This window comes from Boleophthalmus pectinirostris, unplaced genomic scaffold (genome assembly GCF_026225935.1).
Source record: "Boleophthalmus pectinirostris isolate CB_2022bp ecotype Guang Dong unplaced genomic scaffold, ASM2622593v1 HiC_scaffold_19, whole genome shotgun sequence".
NCBI lineage: Eukaryota > Metazoa > Chordata > Actinopteri > Gobiiformes > Gobiidae > Boleophthalmus > Boleophthalmus pectinirostris.
The window spans coordinates 26,724,218-26,740,132 of NW_026571140.1; the positions used below are offsets into that span (position 1 = coordinate 26,724,218).

Below are 15,915 nucleotides of genomic sequence, written 5' to 3' on the forward strand. Positions count from 1 at the left end.
GAACAGCGAGACACCGGGAGGACAGTTAAAGGAACAGTGTCCGTGGACACGCTATAGACAGTGTAATATGTGGCTTCTGAAGTACCATTTTTATTTAACCTTTACCTCTCTCTACTGTTAATATATCATTACACCGTCTATTTTAGTTATTCTTGATGACAGTAGAACAGGATACTTGTATTTTTGTTGGCTAAAAATAGAGATGTAACCTACTACTGTAGCAGCAGTATAAGAGGAAAAGTGCCCTCATATATCCTCTGTTTTACAGCTAGACAAAATGCAGTCACATCTTATTCATAAAGTCTGGTTCAGAATCATCAGAACGTCTCAATAATTCCCCTAAATCTCCACTGGGCGGCGCTGTAATACAGCTACTGAAATGTCCCCAATCTCCATTCAGAAATAACTTACCTTGAACTATAAGTTTAGTGTATTAGTGTCTTGTTGTTACTGTATTTGCATTACTTTACACGCATAGGAAGTAGGCTATTGTAGGGTTTCACTTCTTAAGGTTTTCTGAACCAGCCTTAAGTCTACACACTCTTTATTCAAAACATTTTTATTTGTCTCTGTTATATCTTAAGATGAACTGCTCAATCACTGTCTGTCTAATCTTCCTTTGCCGTTCATAAATAATTATTCCATTAACTATCCTTGTAGGCGATGCGTGTCTTTGAATGTCATTTGACATTTTGCTGAGTGTTACTTTACACTGTTAAACAGTCATGTTTGTGGTTTACCACAGGGCGTAGCCCCCAATGCTGAACCGAAATAAATGCCATAAACTTTTTGAAATCGTTTTTTCCCCACATGTCTGCTTCAGATTCTGCATACAGTAAACTATACAATTTACTGAAGCTGATTTCTTAAGAGCATGAAATAATAGGCCTATAGCATCTATTAGATGTTGTCCACAGTGCTAATTGTACATGATGCCACAGGACGTGCCACCAAAGGACACATTATCTCCTGTGTACTAGGCTACATAATTACACAGCTGTTTTGTTCTCTGAAAATGTATTGTAGACTAAGGACACACACTGTGAGTGTCCTGATAGTTCTGTGTTCTCATGAGGAGGCTGACACAGCCTGATTAGATTAGAGCTAAAGCAGTGACAGGTAATCCCCACACCTTGACCGACAAAAGCACTCGAACTGTTACGATCATCTCACATGTTTCCCACAGAGCTCTTCTCCCTGAGCCTCAAAGTGTGGTTCTCTCAAGGCTGTGGCCCTATCAGGATTTGACTGTTTTCCAACACTATGCTGCTTTACTCAGGTCTAATATTATGTTTTGACATTTACATATTGATCTGGTATAGGCCAGTGTAGGCTAACAATTGGCTAATTTTTGTAAGTACTTTATGCAGATTTTTCAGGGTTTAACGCCCAAATAAAATTCTTCTTCTAACTATTGAAGGCCTACTACTAACTTTTATTCCTGTAATTCCTATTTATATCTCTAGAGAAACAGTCGATGACTGGCTGTTCAAACAAGAAAAAGACCATATGGCATTGCACACACATTGCTTTAGTGTTACTTATTAGGGTAACTAAAAATAAACAAATCAAGACTTTTCCCTCGTTGCACCCACTTCCGGTCACCCTGAGCCCTGACCACACCACATGGGAGCGTCATGCAAACCATCGGACACGTGTGGGCGGGGCGTAGCGCAGAGCCACACCCCCTGTCCCTGCTGCTGCTGCTGCTGCGGGACCAAGCAGCTCGTTCTTCGGGCAGGGAGCAGGGATCAGCCCGGAGAAAGCAGCGGCGCTATTCGGCTACTGCCTAGATGTGCACAACCTCTGGAATAACCGCGCGCTGGAGCACCCACAACAGACCACCGTGGAGGAGCGGGACTGCGCGTATCTGAAAAGGGACCGAGCCAGGGCGCAAGCATGGCAGTGGAAGAGGAAGGACTTCGGGTGTTTCAGAGCGTTAAAATAAAAATAGGTAAGAGGAAAAATTCCCACCTCCCCCAGTCTGAGCGCCTCAATGTATCGCCACACATTAACGGGCCAAGACAGGCGAGCAGCTCCCAGAACCGAGTCTGGAGGAGCGGGCAGATTCCTGGTGTTTAGTGCTGCTGGTTTTGTCATTCAAATCACACGCGCTGCTCCTTTCACTGAATATTCTGAGATGTAAATGAAAATAAAGAAATTGTGACTGCCCCAAAACAGCTTTATGGGGAAAATGTGCTATCTTGGTATAAATAAGGGTCCAAGTCATACGCATATTGCATTGACTATTATAGATATAGTTATTAGAAAAGATTACAAGAATAGGCATTTCAGCTACAAATCCTTTTATATATACATATATATATATATATGTATTTGTAATTGCACTGTTAATTACTGCTTTACAAATGATTGCCTACCCCTCCTCCCACGTCCAAAAAGCTGTACCCCAACGATGGACTGTCTAGATGTAGTCTGGGTTTGCCTGATTTGAATATGTTAACATTGTCACCAGTGGTTTAACCTGGTTTGTGTCCTGTTGTGTTTTGAGACCAGTGAGTAACGCCATGAAGAGGCCTTTTGGGGCCATTGTGGAAAGGGAGAGTATTTATGCAGATCTGTCTGTACTAGAGCCCATTGATCTTGACTCACATGTAGTTAGCCTCATGCATTTTAATATGCACCTCCAACTGTATCTCATGAATAGTAAATTTTAATTAAAAAGAAACATGTAGCCTAATAGACAGCAGACGTCTACTCTGATAGACAATGTTTTATTATGGTATTATTTTAGATTTATAATAGCCTGCCCTATCACCTTTTCTTACCAATTCCTAAATCTTCTCATTGCCTGTAGTATTTTCAGATGCAACCCTGTCTTTAACCATGGGCTTTGGACAGTACAAAGAGTGCACTGACTTACTTTTTACTAGATTACAACTATAGTATAATTTAATATCTGATATAATAAACAATTGTATGTAATTTTCATATGTCTTGAATTACATTGTAGTTGGACATCTCTTAATATGTTTTATGTTTTTGATTGCTACATTGTTTGCTACACAATTTTACAAGGAGGACAACATTTGTAAAATCAACCATGCATTAAAGTTTTCATCTCCAGGCAGTTTCTTTTAACAGCTTATGATTTTTTTTACTATAAATAGCACATTTAGATCTGCAAAGGAAACAATATTGTATTAAAATATACAATATATGTATTATTTATTGTCAAATGTAAGACTTGTTTATTATTGAGTTGGATGTTTTTATTGACATCTGGCCGTCCGTTTATCTTGTCTGCATTGTTTTGAGTCCAAACATGCAACAGAAGGGATGAGCGCCGGAGGAAGAGAAAATGACAACAAACACACTAGTAGCGGGCTATGGGGAGCGTGTGGTGCTGCCAAGACTCTGTAAATCTCTGTTGCTGTTAAACTAATACAATACATAAAATAATAATGGAGATTTGGCTACTGTACTTGTTTCTGGGAAATTGCTTGTGACGAAGAGAAGTGAGAGTGTATAGCAGAGCGTTGCGTTTGATATTCAGAGGAGGATTATAATATTAAAACCCCATAGGACTTGTTAGTTTCCGTGCACTTTCTGAATGACGCTAACACAGTTTTGTGAATGGAGACAGAAGGACCTCGCATTCAGAATTGTAAGTGCTAGATTCAAGGCTGCAGTTGAGTCATCCGTGAAAAATATAACGAGAAAAAAGGCAGGAAGGCAGGCTTTCAGTCACATTATTTTGAGTTCATCTAAAGGGCATCGCACAGCATTGTTGATATATTCAAACCCATATGTAGTATACTGAACATGAATATTAAACATTGTGAAGAGAAATAATTATGGTGGACTATTTTTAAACTTAGGGGTGGAGTACCACACCACCTATAGCTAATGAGAGTTCATTGTGATAAACCAGCTCAGCCCAGTCACTCACTCAAAACATGCCAGATGTTGACCAGTAGGAGCTGGTAGATTAAAGTGTGGACAAAGGGAGTATGACGTGACCTGTCAGTCAGATGAAGTTCACAGAGCTAGTGGTTATAGGGACAAATTTAGAGCCGAGTTCCACAGAATTTCTTAACGGACAAAATAGCAAAAAAAAACAAAAAAAAAACATGATCATGTAGAGTGAGCTAAAACAAACATTTTAAGACTAAAATGACAAGGCTTTCTGCAGCAGTTACAGAGGTGGTGATAATTTTTCAATGTAAAGTCAAATGGAGCCAGAGTAGATGGAGCCAGAAGTGTGCCATGCTCACTTCCTATTTGGAACGAGGCAGCTAGTGGGTTAGCTATGTCCATTTATATAAGTCTATGGTTTGAACAGGACAGCATCGAACAGAAATACTCTTAAACACAATATAACGATAACACCAAAATTGCTTCTCGCTACAGAGACAGTTTTATCACCTAGGCTTAATTTTTACCCATTGGATTATTATAATGTTCAAAGACTTGTCCTTAAACATTAACTATTAATTGAGTTAATATTAAACACATCCATTACTTGATCATATTGATTATTCAAAATATTTTCCTCCTTGCAGTTCTATTTAAAGGGCCCTTATTTTCTTGATCCATGTTATAATGTTGTTTCCTTATCAAAAACATACCTGGAGCTATGTTTTGTTTCATTCACACCTATTTAACACACAAATCCTGTATAGTTAGGCTGAGTTTTTGTGATGCCATGAGGTTGTACAGGAAGTGCACCGCTGTGTTTTTAAACTTCTTCATTAGAATCATTAGTATAATTTCAATCCTGGAATTTCCAGTCTCTACTGAAGAAAAGGTAAAAGGGAGCTGATAATACGAAAACTACTGCTACATAACATCACAAGATGGAACAGAACATTTTGAGCTTTGGAGGTGTAGACAGTCTAATAATGCAGGATTACTCATGTGTGAATGAAACAAAACAACTCCAGGTATGTCTTTGATGAGGTAACAGCATGAATGAGTGAACATGCCTTGAAGTTGAAGAGTTGATTTTGCGTAATATAGGACCTTTAATCTATATAAGCCCAAAATATCCCTGACTACAATAGGGAAGCAATTAACAGGGTCTTATAGTCAAGCTCGGCACATCCACTCAGATCATCTCAACCGCTTGTCTCTACATATCCGTATCATTTCTCGGACTAGATTTGACCATCATTATTCACAACAGCGTCATGAAAAAGGTGTATTTAGTTTCCTAGCAGCGGCTGTTCAAACACATTAGTCTGATTCCCGTGGCGCTCTGCTGTGTTGTGTCTGTGTAACCCTTGCATCACATTGTTTTCATCAAAGTCAGCAGCGGAGCTTGTCCTTTGGCATGGGGCCGTGGCTTCGTGATGACTCACAGTGGAGAATCTGCCATAGCTTTAGAGAGAGAGGAAGAGAGGGAGAGCGAGGGAGAGAGAGAGGGAGAGAGTGAGAGAGATGGGGCAAGAGAAAGGGAGAGAGAGAGGAGAAAAGGAGAGAGAGCATGCATTGTTGTTAGCCTGTTCTGACTGCTTTTGGCTTCCTGGCTGAACATGCATACAGATTCCCATAGTTTTAGACACAGAAAGGAGAGTGGAAGAGGGAGTTTAGAGAGAGCACTGGACAGAATAGACCAACTAGAAAGAGAGAGAGGGATAGAGAGAGAGGGATAGATAGAGAGGAAGAGACGAGAAAAGGATAGAGAGCATGCATTGTTGTTACCATACTATGACTGCTTTTGGCTTTCGGACTGAACATGCATACAGATTTCATCATTTTAGGTACAGAAAGAAGAGCAGAAAAGGGACTGAGAGAGGTATAGACAGAATAGACAAACTAGACAGAGAGAGAGATAGAGAGAGAGCATGCATCGTTGTTACCATGCCATGATTTCCTGGCTGAACATACATACAGATTCCCATAGTTTTTAGACACAGAAAGGAGAGTGAAAGAGGGAGAGAGGAATAGACAGAACAGACCAACTACAAAGAGAGAGCGGGATAGATCTAGAGGAAGAGCAGGAGAGACAGAGAGAGAAATAGAAGGAATAGACAAACTAGCCAAAAACAGAGATAGAGAGACAGCATGCATCATTGTTAACATGCCATGACTTCTTGGCTGAACATGGATACACATTGCCATATTTTTTAGGAATAGAAAAAAAAGAAAGAGTCAGATAGAGAGAAAAGGAGAAAAGGGGAGAGAGCATGCATTGCCATGCCATGACTGCTTTTGGCTTCCTGGGCCCTAGCTGAAGATGCACACAAATTGCCATAGTTTCTAAGATCGAAAGGAGAGAGAGAGGGCATGCTACCATGTTATTACTGTTTTGGCTTCCTTGCCAAAAATGCACACTAATTGCCATAGTTTTATAGATAGAAAGGAGAGAAAGAGGAGAGCGAAAGAGGAGAGAGAGGAGAGAGAGTGTGCAAGAGAGATGCCATGACTTTCTGGCAGAACATGCATTCAGATTGCCATAGTTTTAAAGATAGAAAAGAGGGAAACAGAGGAGGGGGAGAGTTAGAAGGAGAGAGAGAGTGTGACAGAGAGAGACCATGCAATGCTATGACTGTCTTTGACTTCCTGGCTGTACATGCATGAATTTCGGAAACTCAACAAGCGCTACTGGGATTCTGCACTGTCTGGGACCCGTACAGGAAACAGGAAGCTACCCCCGATCCCCTTCCTGATTGGCTGGAACAGACTACAAAAGAAAAATTGTGTTTGTTCCTGCATGGCAACAAGCTAATACAAACCAGATGCACAGGGAGTTTGAGATGCAGTGAGGGACAGAGTAGCAGGCTGGAGGTCGTCTCTCAGTAAAGACGTCAGGGTTTGGGAGAGGGGGATTTTGCAGTGGCACAGCTGGACCAGGGACACTGCTCTAATTAACAACAACACATGTGCCACAGGGATCTCTCTTATTGCCCCAAACGTGGACCTATAAAAGTTTAATTACACAGATGTGACCCAAAGTGAGAAAATAAGGTCAGGATGAGGCATGGGAAAGATAACTTAACTAACTAAATATGTTGTTTATGTCGTAATATTGTGACATTTAACAAGAGATTGGAAGGAGATTGCTGACGATTCCATTTGACAGTGTAGTAGCAGCAGTTCGGGATGCACTGATCAATCTTTTTCTGTTCCGATACAGATTCTGATTCTATAGCTTTAAACATCTGCTAATACCTGAAATTAACCGATACCACTGTAGAAACTGAAAACAGCATTTATTTTCTTAAAACTGTGACAAATAAGACAACGATCCCAATGTGTTATGTTATATTAGTAATTAATGGTTGTAGCTTAACATCTCTGTATAAATAACAATTAAAAACATTATGAGATATTATTTGGCCGATTATAAGAGTCTTATTTCATCAGTTTATATGTCCAACCAAAATATCGTCTAAACCGATATGTGGAAGCTGATTTCTGATCCAGCAGGCACATCTTGACACATTCTTGATGCATTTTTAAATGATTGTCTGAACATCGTGATTAAGATAATCATTTTTGTTAATATCGCCCACCCCTAGACCAATACACCTTGACTTTTTTTATTTATTATTCAGTATATCAATATTATAGTCGTGCTTTTATTTTTATTAAAATACATAAGTAGATATTTCACATTTGGTAGATGGTCCAGAATGCGTTGCCTTGAAAATAATGGGGTCTATATGGGAAAGTTTCAGTTAATCCAGACAGCAGAATGAGTATTCAATTCCTGTGGGATGGTTGTGTTTATTTATACAGAAATTATTAAATAAATCACAGTATTAGCAATGTAATTGAACACCTGTTTTTTTTGTTTTTTCAATTGGATAGACATTGCATATGCAGAACATTGGAGCCATTTATTTGTTTATCAATTATATTTGAAAGCATTATCTGAATTATTTATCAGCCAATTAGTTGTGTAATTTTAATTTAATTGTCTATTTATTGTGGCACTTGAGTACTTATTATGTTTTGACTACATTTTACTCATTAGGCTGAATCATTACAAGAGCTACATAAAGACCTACCCAAAACAAGGCTCTGTTTGGCATTTGAAGGATTTAACCACAAAGACGTAAGCCAGCAGCGTGATGTTTATTGTTGTCATCACAATACAAGTGTCCTTTCAGACAGACTGTAGTTTTCCACTCATTGCCTGTATACAGCGGTAATTACAGGTTGTGAGAGAGAAGGATCACATTTGGGGCAGGAGGAGTGGGAGGCTGGGTCGCCCCGGGGTGATCCTGGGAGGAACCGGGACCACCCCCTCCTCTGCTCTGACAGCTGGACAACAGAGAAGTCCAAACAATGAATGAGACAGGCATGGGGAGAAAGCGGAAATGTTTGGGGGGGAATTATCTATATTAAAGGAAAAGGTACACTGTGTAACTTTTTGGTTGGGGGTATGTCACCTTCTTGTTTCTATGGATATGTCATTGCTCTGTTTAGAATGTTCCACAGTATGACATTAAACAGATCTACCTTACGTTTATTTAATTACATGTGGTTTTACCGCTCAAAAATACCTAGAAAAATATGCATTCTGACTGTGAACGGGGTTTCTTTCCCACAGATTTGACCTGTAACTTGGTCTGGTTTGGTCTCCATGAAGATAGAAACGTTTAATGCCCTACTGTGAAACATTCCACACAAAGCAATGGAGAAAAGCATTTGACAAACCCTCCACCAGAAAAGTTATACAATGCACCTTTAAGAGTTTACAGTTTTAAGTGTAGGCCTGTCACAATATGGAATTTTGAAGTGACGTTTTTAGTGAAGGCGATACTAGTAGATGATAGAGGCATTTTTATGTTAAAGGAAAAAGAAAATTCTAGACAAAGCAATACACACATACACTTCACTTGAAAAGTTACATAGTGCGTCTTTAGTCTGTTAAAGATAAAATGTAAATACCTCTTCTATTCTTGCCTCATATGACAAAAATATGCAATATCAAAACTGCTTCACTGTTGAAACTACAGTGTTGTTTATCAAAAATAAGTAACATTTTGCCAACAATTAGTCAAACATATTTATCCTGCCTTTTTTTCTAGTTTATAATTTCTTCTTAATTGGTCAGCTTTGTCAAAATGCAAAGTCTTGATGAAATAATGTATGTTTTGGAAATTTAATAATGGCCAAAATGTAATGCCTTGACTAATAGACCTTGGTTTACGTGTTGAGTGACAGTGGACCCAGCATCATGGACAGTGCAGGGTAAATACAGGGCCACCCAGGTTCACCTTAAATACACCTCTTCAGGATGTCCTTCAAGCACCCATAGGAGTCACCTTTGCAGGGGACAATCACACAAAAAATTTACAGAGCTCAGTGCATCAGACACAAAGGGGTGAATCCATGATCATGAATATTGTATTAAATATATAGTTTCAAGTTAATGTTTGAATTATGCAGATTGATATGTAATTTATCCGAGTTTGGTCCTGTCACAAAATAAGGCTCTTATTTCAGACCTTTGGAATGCATAGAAGTACAGGGCAGACAAAATATATACTGTTTATATCTCAATGTGTATCTCAAAAATGCTGTCAAACTCAACTTTTTTGTTATCTTGTGGTCATATGTATGTAATATGGCAATTTATTACCTTAGTTCAACCAAAAAGTAAACTGACTGACTCTGTTTTTACAAGATTTCCAAAACAACATATGCCCCACCTTTACATAGACTAGTATTATTATAGCCTTCATTGATTCTTAAAGGTGCATTGCGGAAGGGCCTGTCAAAATGCTTTTCTCCATGGAGATGTTACTGCGTTGACTGGAATGTTTCATGGTATGGCATTAAACCTTTCTATCATCATGTTGACCAAACTAGACCAAGTTACAGGTCAGAACGGTGTTTTTTCTAGGTATTTTTAAGCTATAAAAAACACATGTAAGTTAGTAAATTTAATGTAGAGCTATTTAATGTCTTACTGTGGACATCTCCATCGAAACAACCAGGTGACGGACCCCAATCCAAAAAGTTACACAGTGCACCTTTAAGACAAAAATAATGCAATGAAATTAAACTTATCATGCCTGAGTAGCAGTATTCTTATTATTACCTCTCTAGCCGGTGCAGCCTCATTGAGTCTCAGATTTAACCCGTTGCCAAAGATATCATGAGTGCCACGGTGAGTTTAAACGTGGGTTTTCTGAGCTCCAGGCTTAATAGCTTTACTAGATGTTAGGAAAACAAACACACATGGAGCTTTCTGAGAATTAAGTGAATGAATATCTACAGCAGGTCTTGAGGAAGTGTCAAGGTTGAGCCTAACTACAACTACAACTCATAAGCCGGGGAACCTGCTCTCCCTCCACTGTTTTGAAATGCCACTCTAACATCCTGAATGAAAATACTGGCGTTTTAAAGTACTTTGACCCTGACTCTGAGGCAAAAGAGTGAGTCCTTTAAGGTGCACTTTGTTGCCTGAAATGCTTCACAGTATGGCATTAAATTGTCTATATTGCATTGGTGTTCTTCAAACTAAAACAACTGTGAGCAGGGTCATCTCTCCATTGATCTGATCTGACACTGTGCATTGTAGTGTCATCTGGTTGTCTCCATGGAGAAAGATAAGTTTAATGCCATACGGTGTAACATACTCGGTAAAGCATTAATACTGTACCTCCATGGAGACAGATGATAGGCCAATCCACTAAAAAGGTACATAGTGCACCTTTAAATAATTCTATAAACATGTACTTTACAAGCTTGATATAAAATTGTGGGATTTGGAGTTAATACAGAGCTTTTATTTGTACTGTATATTTGATTTTACCTACCTAGTATTTATTTATTTATTTATGTATTGCTTCAAGTATTGTCCCAGCCAATGTACTATATATGGCAAAATTGACTCTTGAACTTTAAGCCATGTCAGAATGTTGTTACCTCCTGAAAAACATACTTTCAGCTGTGTTTTGTTTCACTCACATGTGTTTGAGTAACCCTGCATTATTAGTCTGCCCACATTTCCAAAGCTCAAAATACTCTGTTCCACCTTTTGATGTCATGTAGCGGTAGTTTTCAAGTGTTAAAGATGTGTGATTGAACAAAACAACACACAACTCCAGGTATGTTTTTGATAAGGAAACAACATTGTAACATAGATCATGAAACAGTTGAAGCAAGTCTCATTGTATGTGTCAAAACGGGACTTTCTGAAGATTGTCATATTTTTTTCTACCAGTAATTCAATTGTAAAATAATTGTTCTGTCCAAGTTTCTCTGCATGTTTTGGGTTGTTGTGTCATTTGTTTTCATCACATTTTCCATTGGCTCTAACTGATCTGTGTGAACATTAGCTCTCAGAAACAACACAGCGCTGGTTTGATCAGTAACTGAAGCACTCTGAGCTGCACAGCCAGACTTCAGCTGTGAATGTGTTTTTCCACTGGTCCTGCTCAGGCCTCTGGAGTTATGGTTGACTGGAGGTCTACAGAACCAGAACCGAAACGCACTGATTGAGGAAGTGCTCCAAATGTGTGTGAGCATTGTTACCAAGGTTACAGGTTAAAGAATGCATGTGATATGATAGTTATGAGCAATAAAAACATACGTAATTTTGTATTGAAAATAGACATTTTGGAATCAGTGGTTATTGTATTCCATAAAATGAATCCTTGTGAATAAATTACAAAAAGAAAAAAAAACATCTGTAACTGAATAAATGTAAGGAGGAGATAAGCAGGTGTAAGAAAAGTTACATAGTGCATCTTTAAACTGAAATGGTAATGCTCAAATGTAAAATGTTAGTCAATTTGGGTTTTAGCGGGTATATTCAACATTTAAACATATTTTTAGCATGTAGTATGTTTTTATTTGTTGTATAAAGCAAAGCCATTTCTACTTGAAGAATTCTTGGTGATTCTACTGTAACACTTCCTGTGAGAAACCTTTTATTCTGCTGAGCATTTTTACAGTTAGCATTGTCTTTATTGGCTTGAATCTTTGTTGATAAATGAACTCCACCCCACTGAAACCCACTGTTGGTTTTTTAGGCGGAGGCTGTGAAAAACATGTGGTTTTCAATTCAGCAGTTCATTCAGAAGTTAGATGCTGTGATAGGAGCTGTAGTCAAAATAAGCCATCTGGAGTTTTCATGTTCTGTATTGTGTAGGATTGTGCACATATAAAATATTACTAACTTATGACATAAATGATAGACAGTTTTTTTTTTTCTAACTCATTGTTGGTGTTTTAACTCTACAATTAGCTAATATTTAACCAAAGCACACCAGGTATTCTTCCTTCTCTAACTTAGAAACAAAATCCCCCTTTTTGGAGCTTAACTTTGGAGGGGCACTGAGTTCAAAATGTGTGGGTGTTTCCGTGACTGGGAACAAAACACGCTATCAAGTTATAGGAAGTGAAGGATTGGTATTTTGAGTAGATTGTTGGAGAATAGCTTGCAATCTGATTCACAGATCTGTATCATGTGGTCCTGAAACTCTGAACACTTGATTCTGTTACGGCAAAACTGCGCATTTATTTGGCTACAAGATTAAGATTGCACCATTAGGGCCACTTTAGTTGTAGTCCATAATATTTTTTTATATATATATTTTGTACTGATTGTTTTCAGATTATAAACATGATGCTCATACTCCCAGATGGGGGGCAAGTTCCAGTTTTTCCTGTTGATACTTTGCAGCTGATGTCATCAACATTGCCTGGGCGTGTAAAGCTAACTGAAAGCACTGCTCTCTGTGAAGCTCTGTTACTCAAGTTAGACATAATCTGAGCTTTATTTTAACATGGTCTGATCAGAAAGAGCTGGCTTGGTTTGTGCTACAACAACTGAGCTGATTTGTGTGCTTTAAAAAAAAAAATCAAACACCTAAACAGGACCATGAACACTCGTATTGATCACAGGCTGCTGAACATGTGTTGTTTAAATTAGTTTTTAAAATTTTCTTGTATTTTCAGACAATCTAAAATGTTTTTGGTAGTTATTGCTTATGTTCACATTCTGTCACCATGGTAACTGATTAGGGGTGTAATGATATCCAAGTCTGATGATACAATATTGTCACGATATGAATCTCACGGTACAATATTTATTGCAATATCGTGGGAAAGCTTACGATATGGTGGGGAGGCTCACGATTAGGGATGTAACAATATCCAAATCACTCGGTACAATATTTTCACGATATACATCTCACGGTACGATGTTTATTGCGATATTTTGTGGAGGTTAACAAAACTGTTAATATGCTACTTTTTCCCTCTTAAAATGCCTTGACAAGACTTAATCCAAAGAACTAAAACTTAAAAGTGCTTAGAACTATTATTTCTTTATGTGGTTTGCACTGAAATGGAGCAAAGGATCGAGGTCTATGTAGTTCCGTTTGTCTTTTTTTTAGCTATTGCAGCACCATAACTCTTAATTTAAGCAAAGAGACTTGTAATTCAATATATTGTGATGGTCCACGATATTATTGCGAGAACTTTGACGATACAGTACCACGATATTTTGGCTATTGTTACATCCCTATAACTGATCAATGTTGAAATGCATAAAAATACATCCCAACCATGATCACTGCAAAATATCAATAGATTATTACAGAGTATTTTTTATGAGAAATATGCAAAAGGAAAATATACAAACTAGACATGAGAACTCACTGTTATATAAGCATTTTAACAATATTAATTTGAGCTGCCCCCATCTGTATTAAACATTACCGAATGAGGTGATGTCATCTGAAACCCAAATGATGGATGGTAAATGCTTACTTAACTTTTCTTGTGAAAGACAACAATGATTTACAGTGAGGTTTCTGTTCCTGTTTTTAGTATTTTTGTAGCAACATCAAAAGAAATCTGCTGCCCATATTTGTTACATATAAGTTACACCCTTTCTTTCACTTGAACACTGTTTTTAGTTTGGCTCAGATTGCGAAGGGTGACAGGGTTGCCTTTAAACTACATGATGTTGGATCCATCTTGAATTCCTTTCTCCTCATCTCATTTCCTGTTGTAACTAACTGCTCACTAGTTTTCTATCTGGCTGCGTCTCCTGTGCCCCTGGTTGACTGCTAAAGGCCACATGTGGTCTTTTCCCAGGCTTTTGAGTTACAAACATGACCACTGGGTGTGTTTGTCTTGAATGGGCTCATGTTTTGGAAGACTATATCCAGTGGTGTTTAGTGGTGTCTCTTGTAACTGTGAATGAGAAGTCAACAGCAGAAGAAAGAGGAACAAGGCTACATTCATTTGAGCTCCTCTACTTTCAACTTCTTTTTCACTTTTATTTTAGAAAGACAATGAATTTCATTAATTGTGTTCTTGGGTCTTTTTAATTGAGAGGTTTACAGCAAATCCTTTGTAAAAGCATGTGGTTTGAGCAGAGTTCAGACTCAAATGCGAATGCGGCTCTCAGACCAATTTTTGTTTCCTGCTGAATTTGCCCATATAATTTTAGGCAGTACTGCAATGCTAATGAATTATCACTATAACTTCATTAAAATCACAGTGCATTATGATACAGACCAATAATCAATGTCCCAAGCCTTATTAAGGGTGCTGTGTCTATGTCGAGAAGGTTTCATCAGGTATTGACACAATGTTTATGAGAAAATAAAGTTGGAATACCCTTGTTTTCGAGGAAATAGAAAAGAGGAAATTATAATATCTTTAGTTTTAAATATAAATTATGAAAACAGTGTCTTGTTTATGTTCAGGAAAGTCATTTGTATTGATTTATAATAAGAGAAAATAAAGTAAAATTTTGTCATTATACCACCCAGCCCTAGTATCCGGTCAATGCAGTATATCTACCAAAACATGTTAACTTTTTTTCGTTATTCTTGAGCCTTTAAAACAATTCCTTTAAAACAATATCTTTTCCTCCTCCAAGACCACTGTCATAAAATTGAAATCTTCTTTCTCTGTGTCAGTCTCCACTCCCTCTCTTTATTTGCATTCACACAGCAGCAGCCTCACGTGCCTGAACCCAATTTTACTCTGAAATTCTGGGGCAATTTATTCTCCAAGGGCACCTGGTGTGATTTGCCTGATGAAAAGAGAAAGATGCATGCCACTTTTATTTGCAGCTTATTGAGAAACTCGAACAGTAAAAATGCAATTCCCCTCACTCCAAGAAGGAAAGAATTCAAAAGAAGCAACCATTTATGTGAGTGAGCTTCTTAATGGCGCACTGCGTAACTTTTCAGGTTGGGGGTTCACTACCATGGAGATGCTATTGCTTTGCCTGTAATGTTCCATCAGATGCATTTATTCTATTATGGTTGTCTTTATTGCTGAAAAATACATTTAAAAACATGCATGCTTATTGATAGTGGGGTCACCTCTTCACTGATCTCACAAAATTGGCCTGGTGGCGTCTCCTGCTTGTTGTATGGAGATTGAAAAGTTTACGGCCATACTGTGGAATATTGGAGGTAAAGCATAGCATCTACCTGAAAAGTTACTCAGTGCACCTTTAAATCAAAATCACTACAATATAATTTTGTCTCACATCAAATACCTTTCAAGACATTTTGTGAATTTTGGACCCACAGTTGATATTACACTATTGCCAAACTATAGGTTTGACTCAGTACTTTGACCAGTTTTTAATTATTATTATTATTATTTATTTTTTTTACCTCAGGTCCTTTTGATGTTATGTTTGTGACCATATAGCCCAATACAGTCATTCTTGGTGATCAGTAGATACCAATTTTAAGAAAATATACATTTACTGAACTAGTTAAATCACTAATTTGAGACAGACTGATGATAGTGAGCAAAAAAAATAAACCCTGATTATGAATCTGAAGGTAAACAAAATAAGAGATGTGGTTGTGGCTTATCAACACTTCCATTTGAAACTTCCTTTTGCCCAAAACAGGAAGCAGAGAACTGTCTGGCTGTTCAAGTGCGGTGAATAGCTGGAAAGATTCTGGTTTGTTTTGTGTTGACCAAATGTGACGTGGGACCAAA

General features: G+C 38.0%; 1 protein-coding gene across 1 annotated transcript in view; it reads left to right on the forward strand.

The window, feature by feature from the left end:
* The first annotated feature begins 1,700 nt into the window (after positions 1 to 1,700).
* rasa3 (RAS p21 protein activator 3) overlaps positions 1,701 to 15,915 on the forward strand; it is a 58,866-nt gene continuing 44,651 nt past the window's right edge. Inside the window, 1 exon segment of the mRNA XM_055154576.1 lies at positions 1,701 to 1,954. Within this exon segment, the coding sequence (XP_055010551.1) occupies positions 1,900 to 1,954 (55 nt within the window). The 5' untranslated portion in view covers positions 1,701 to 1,899.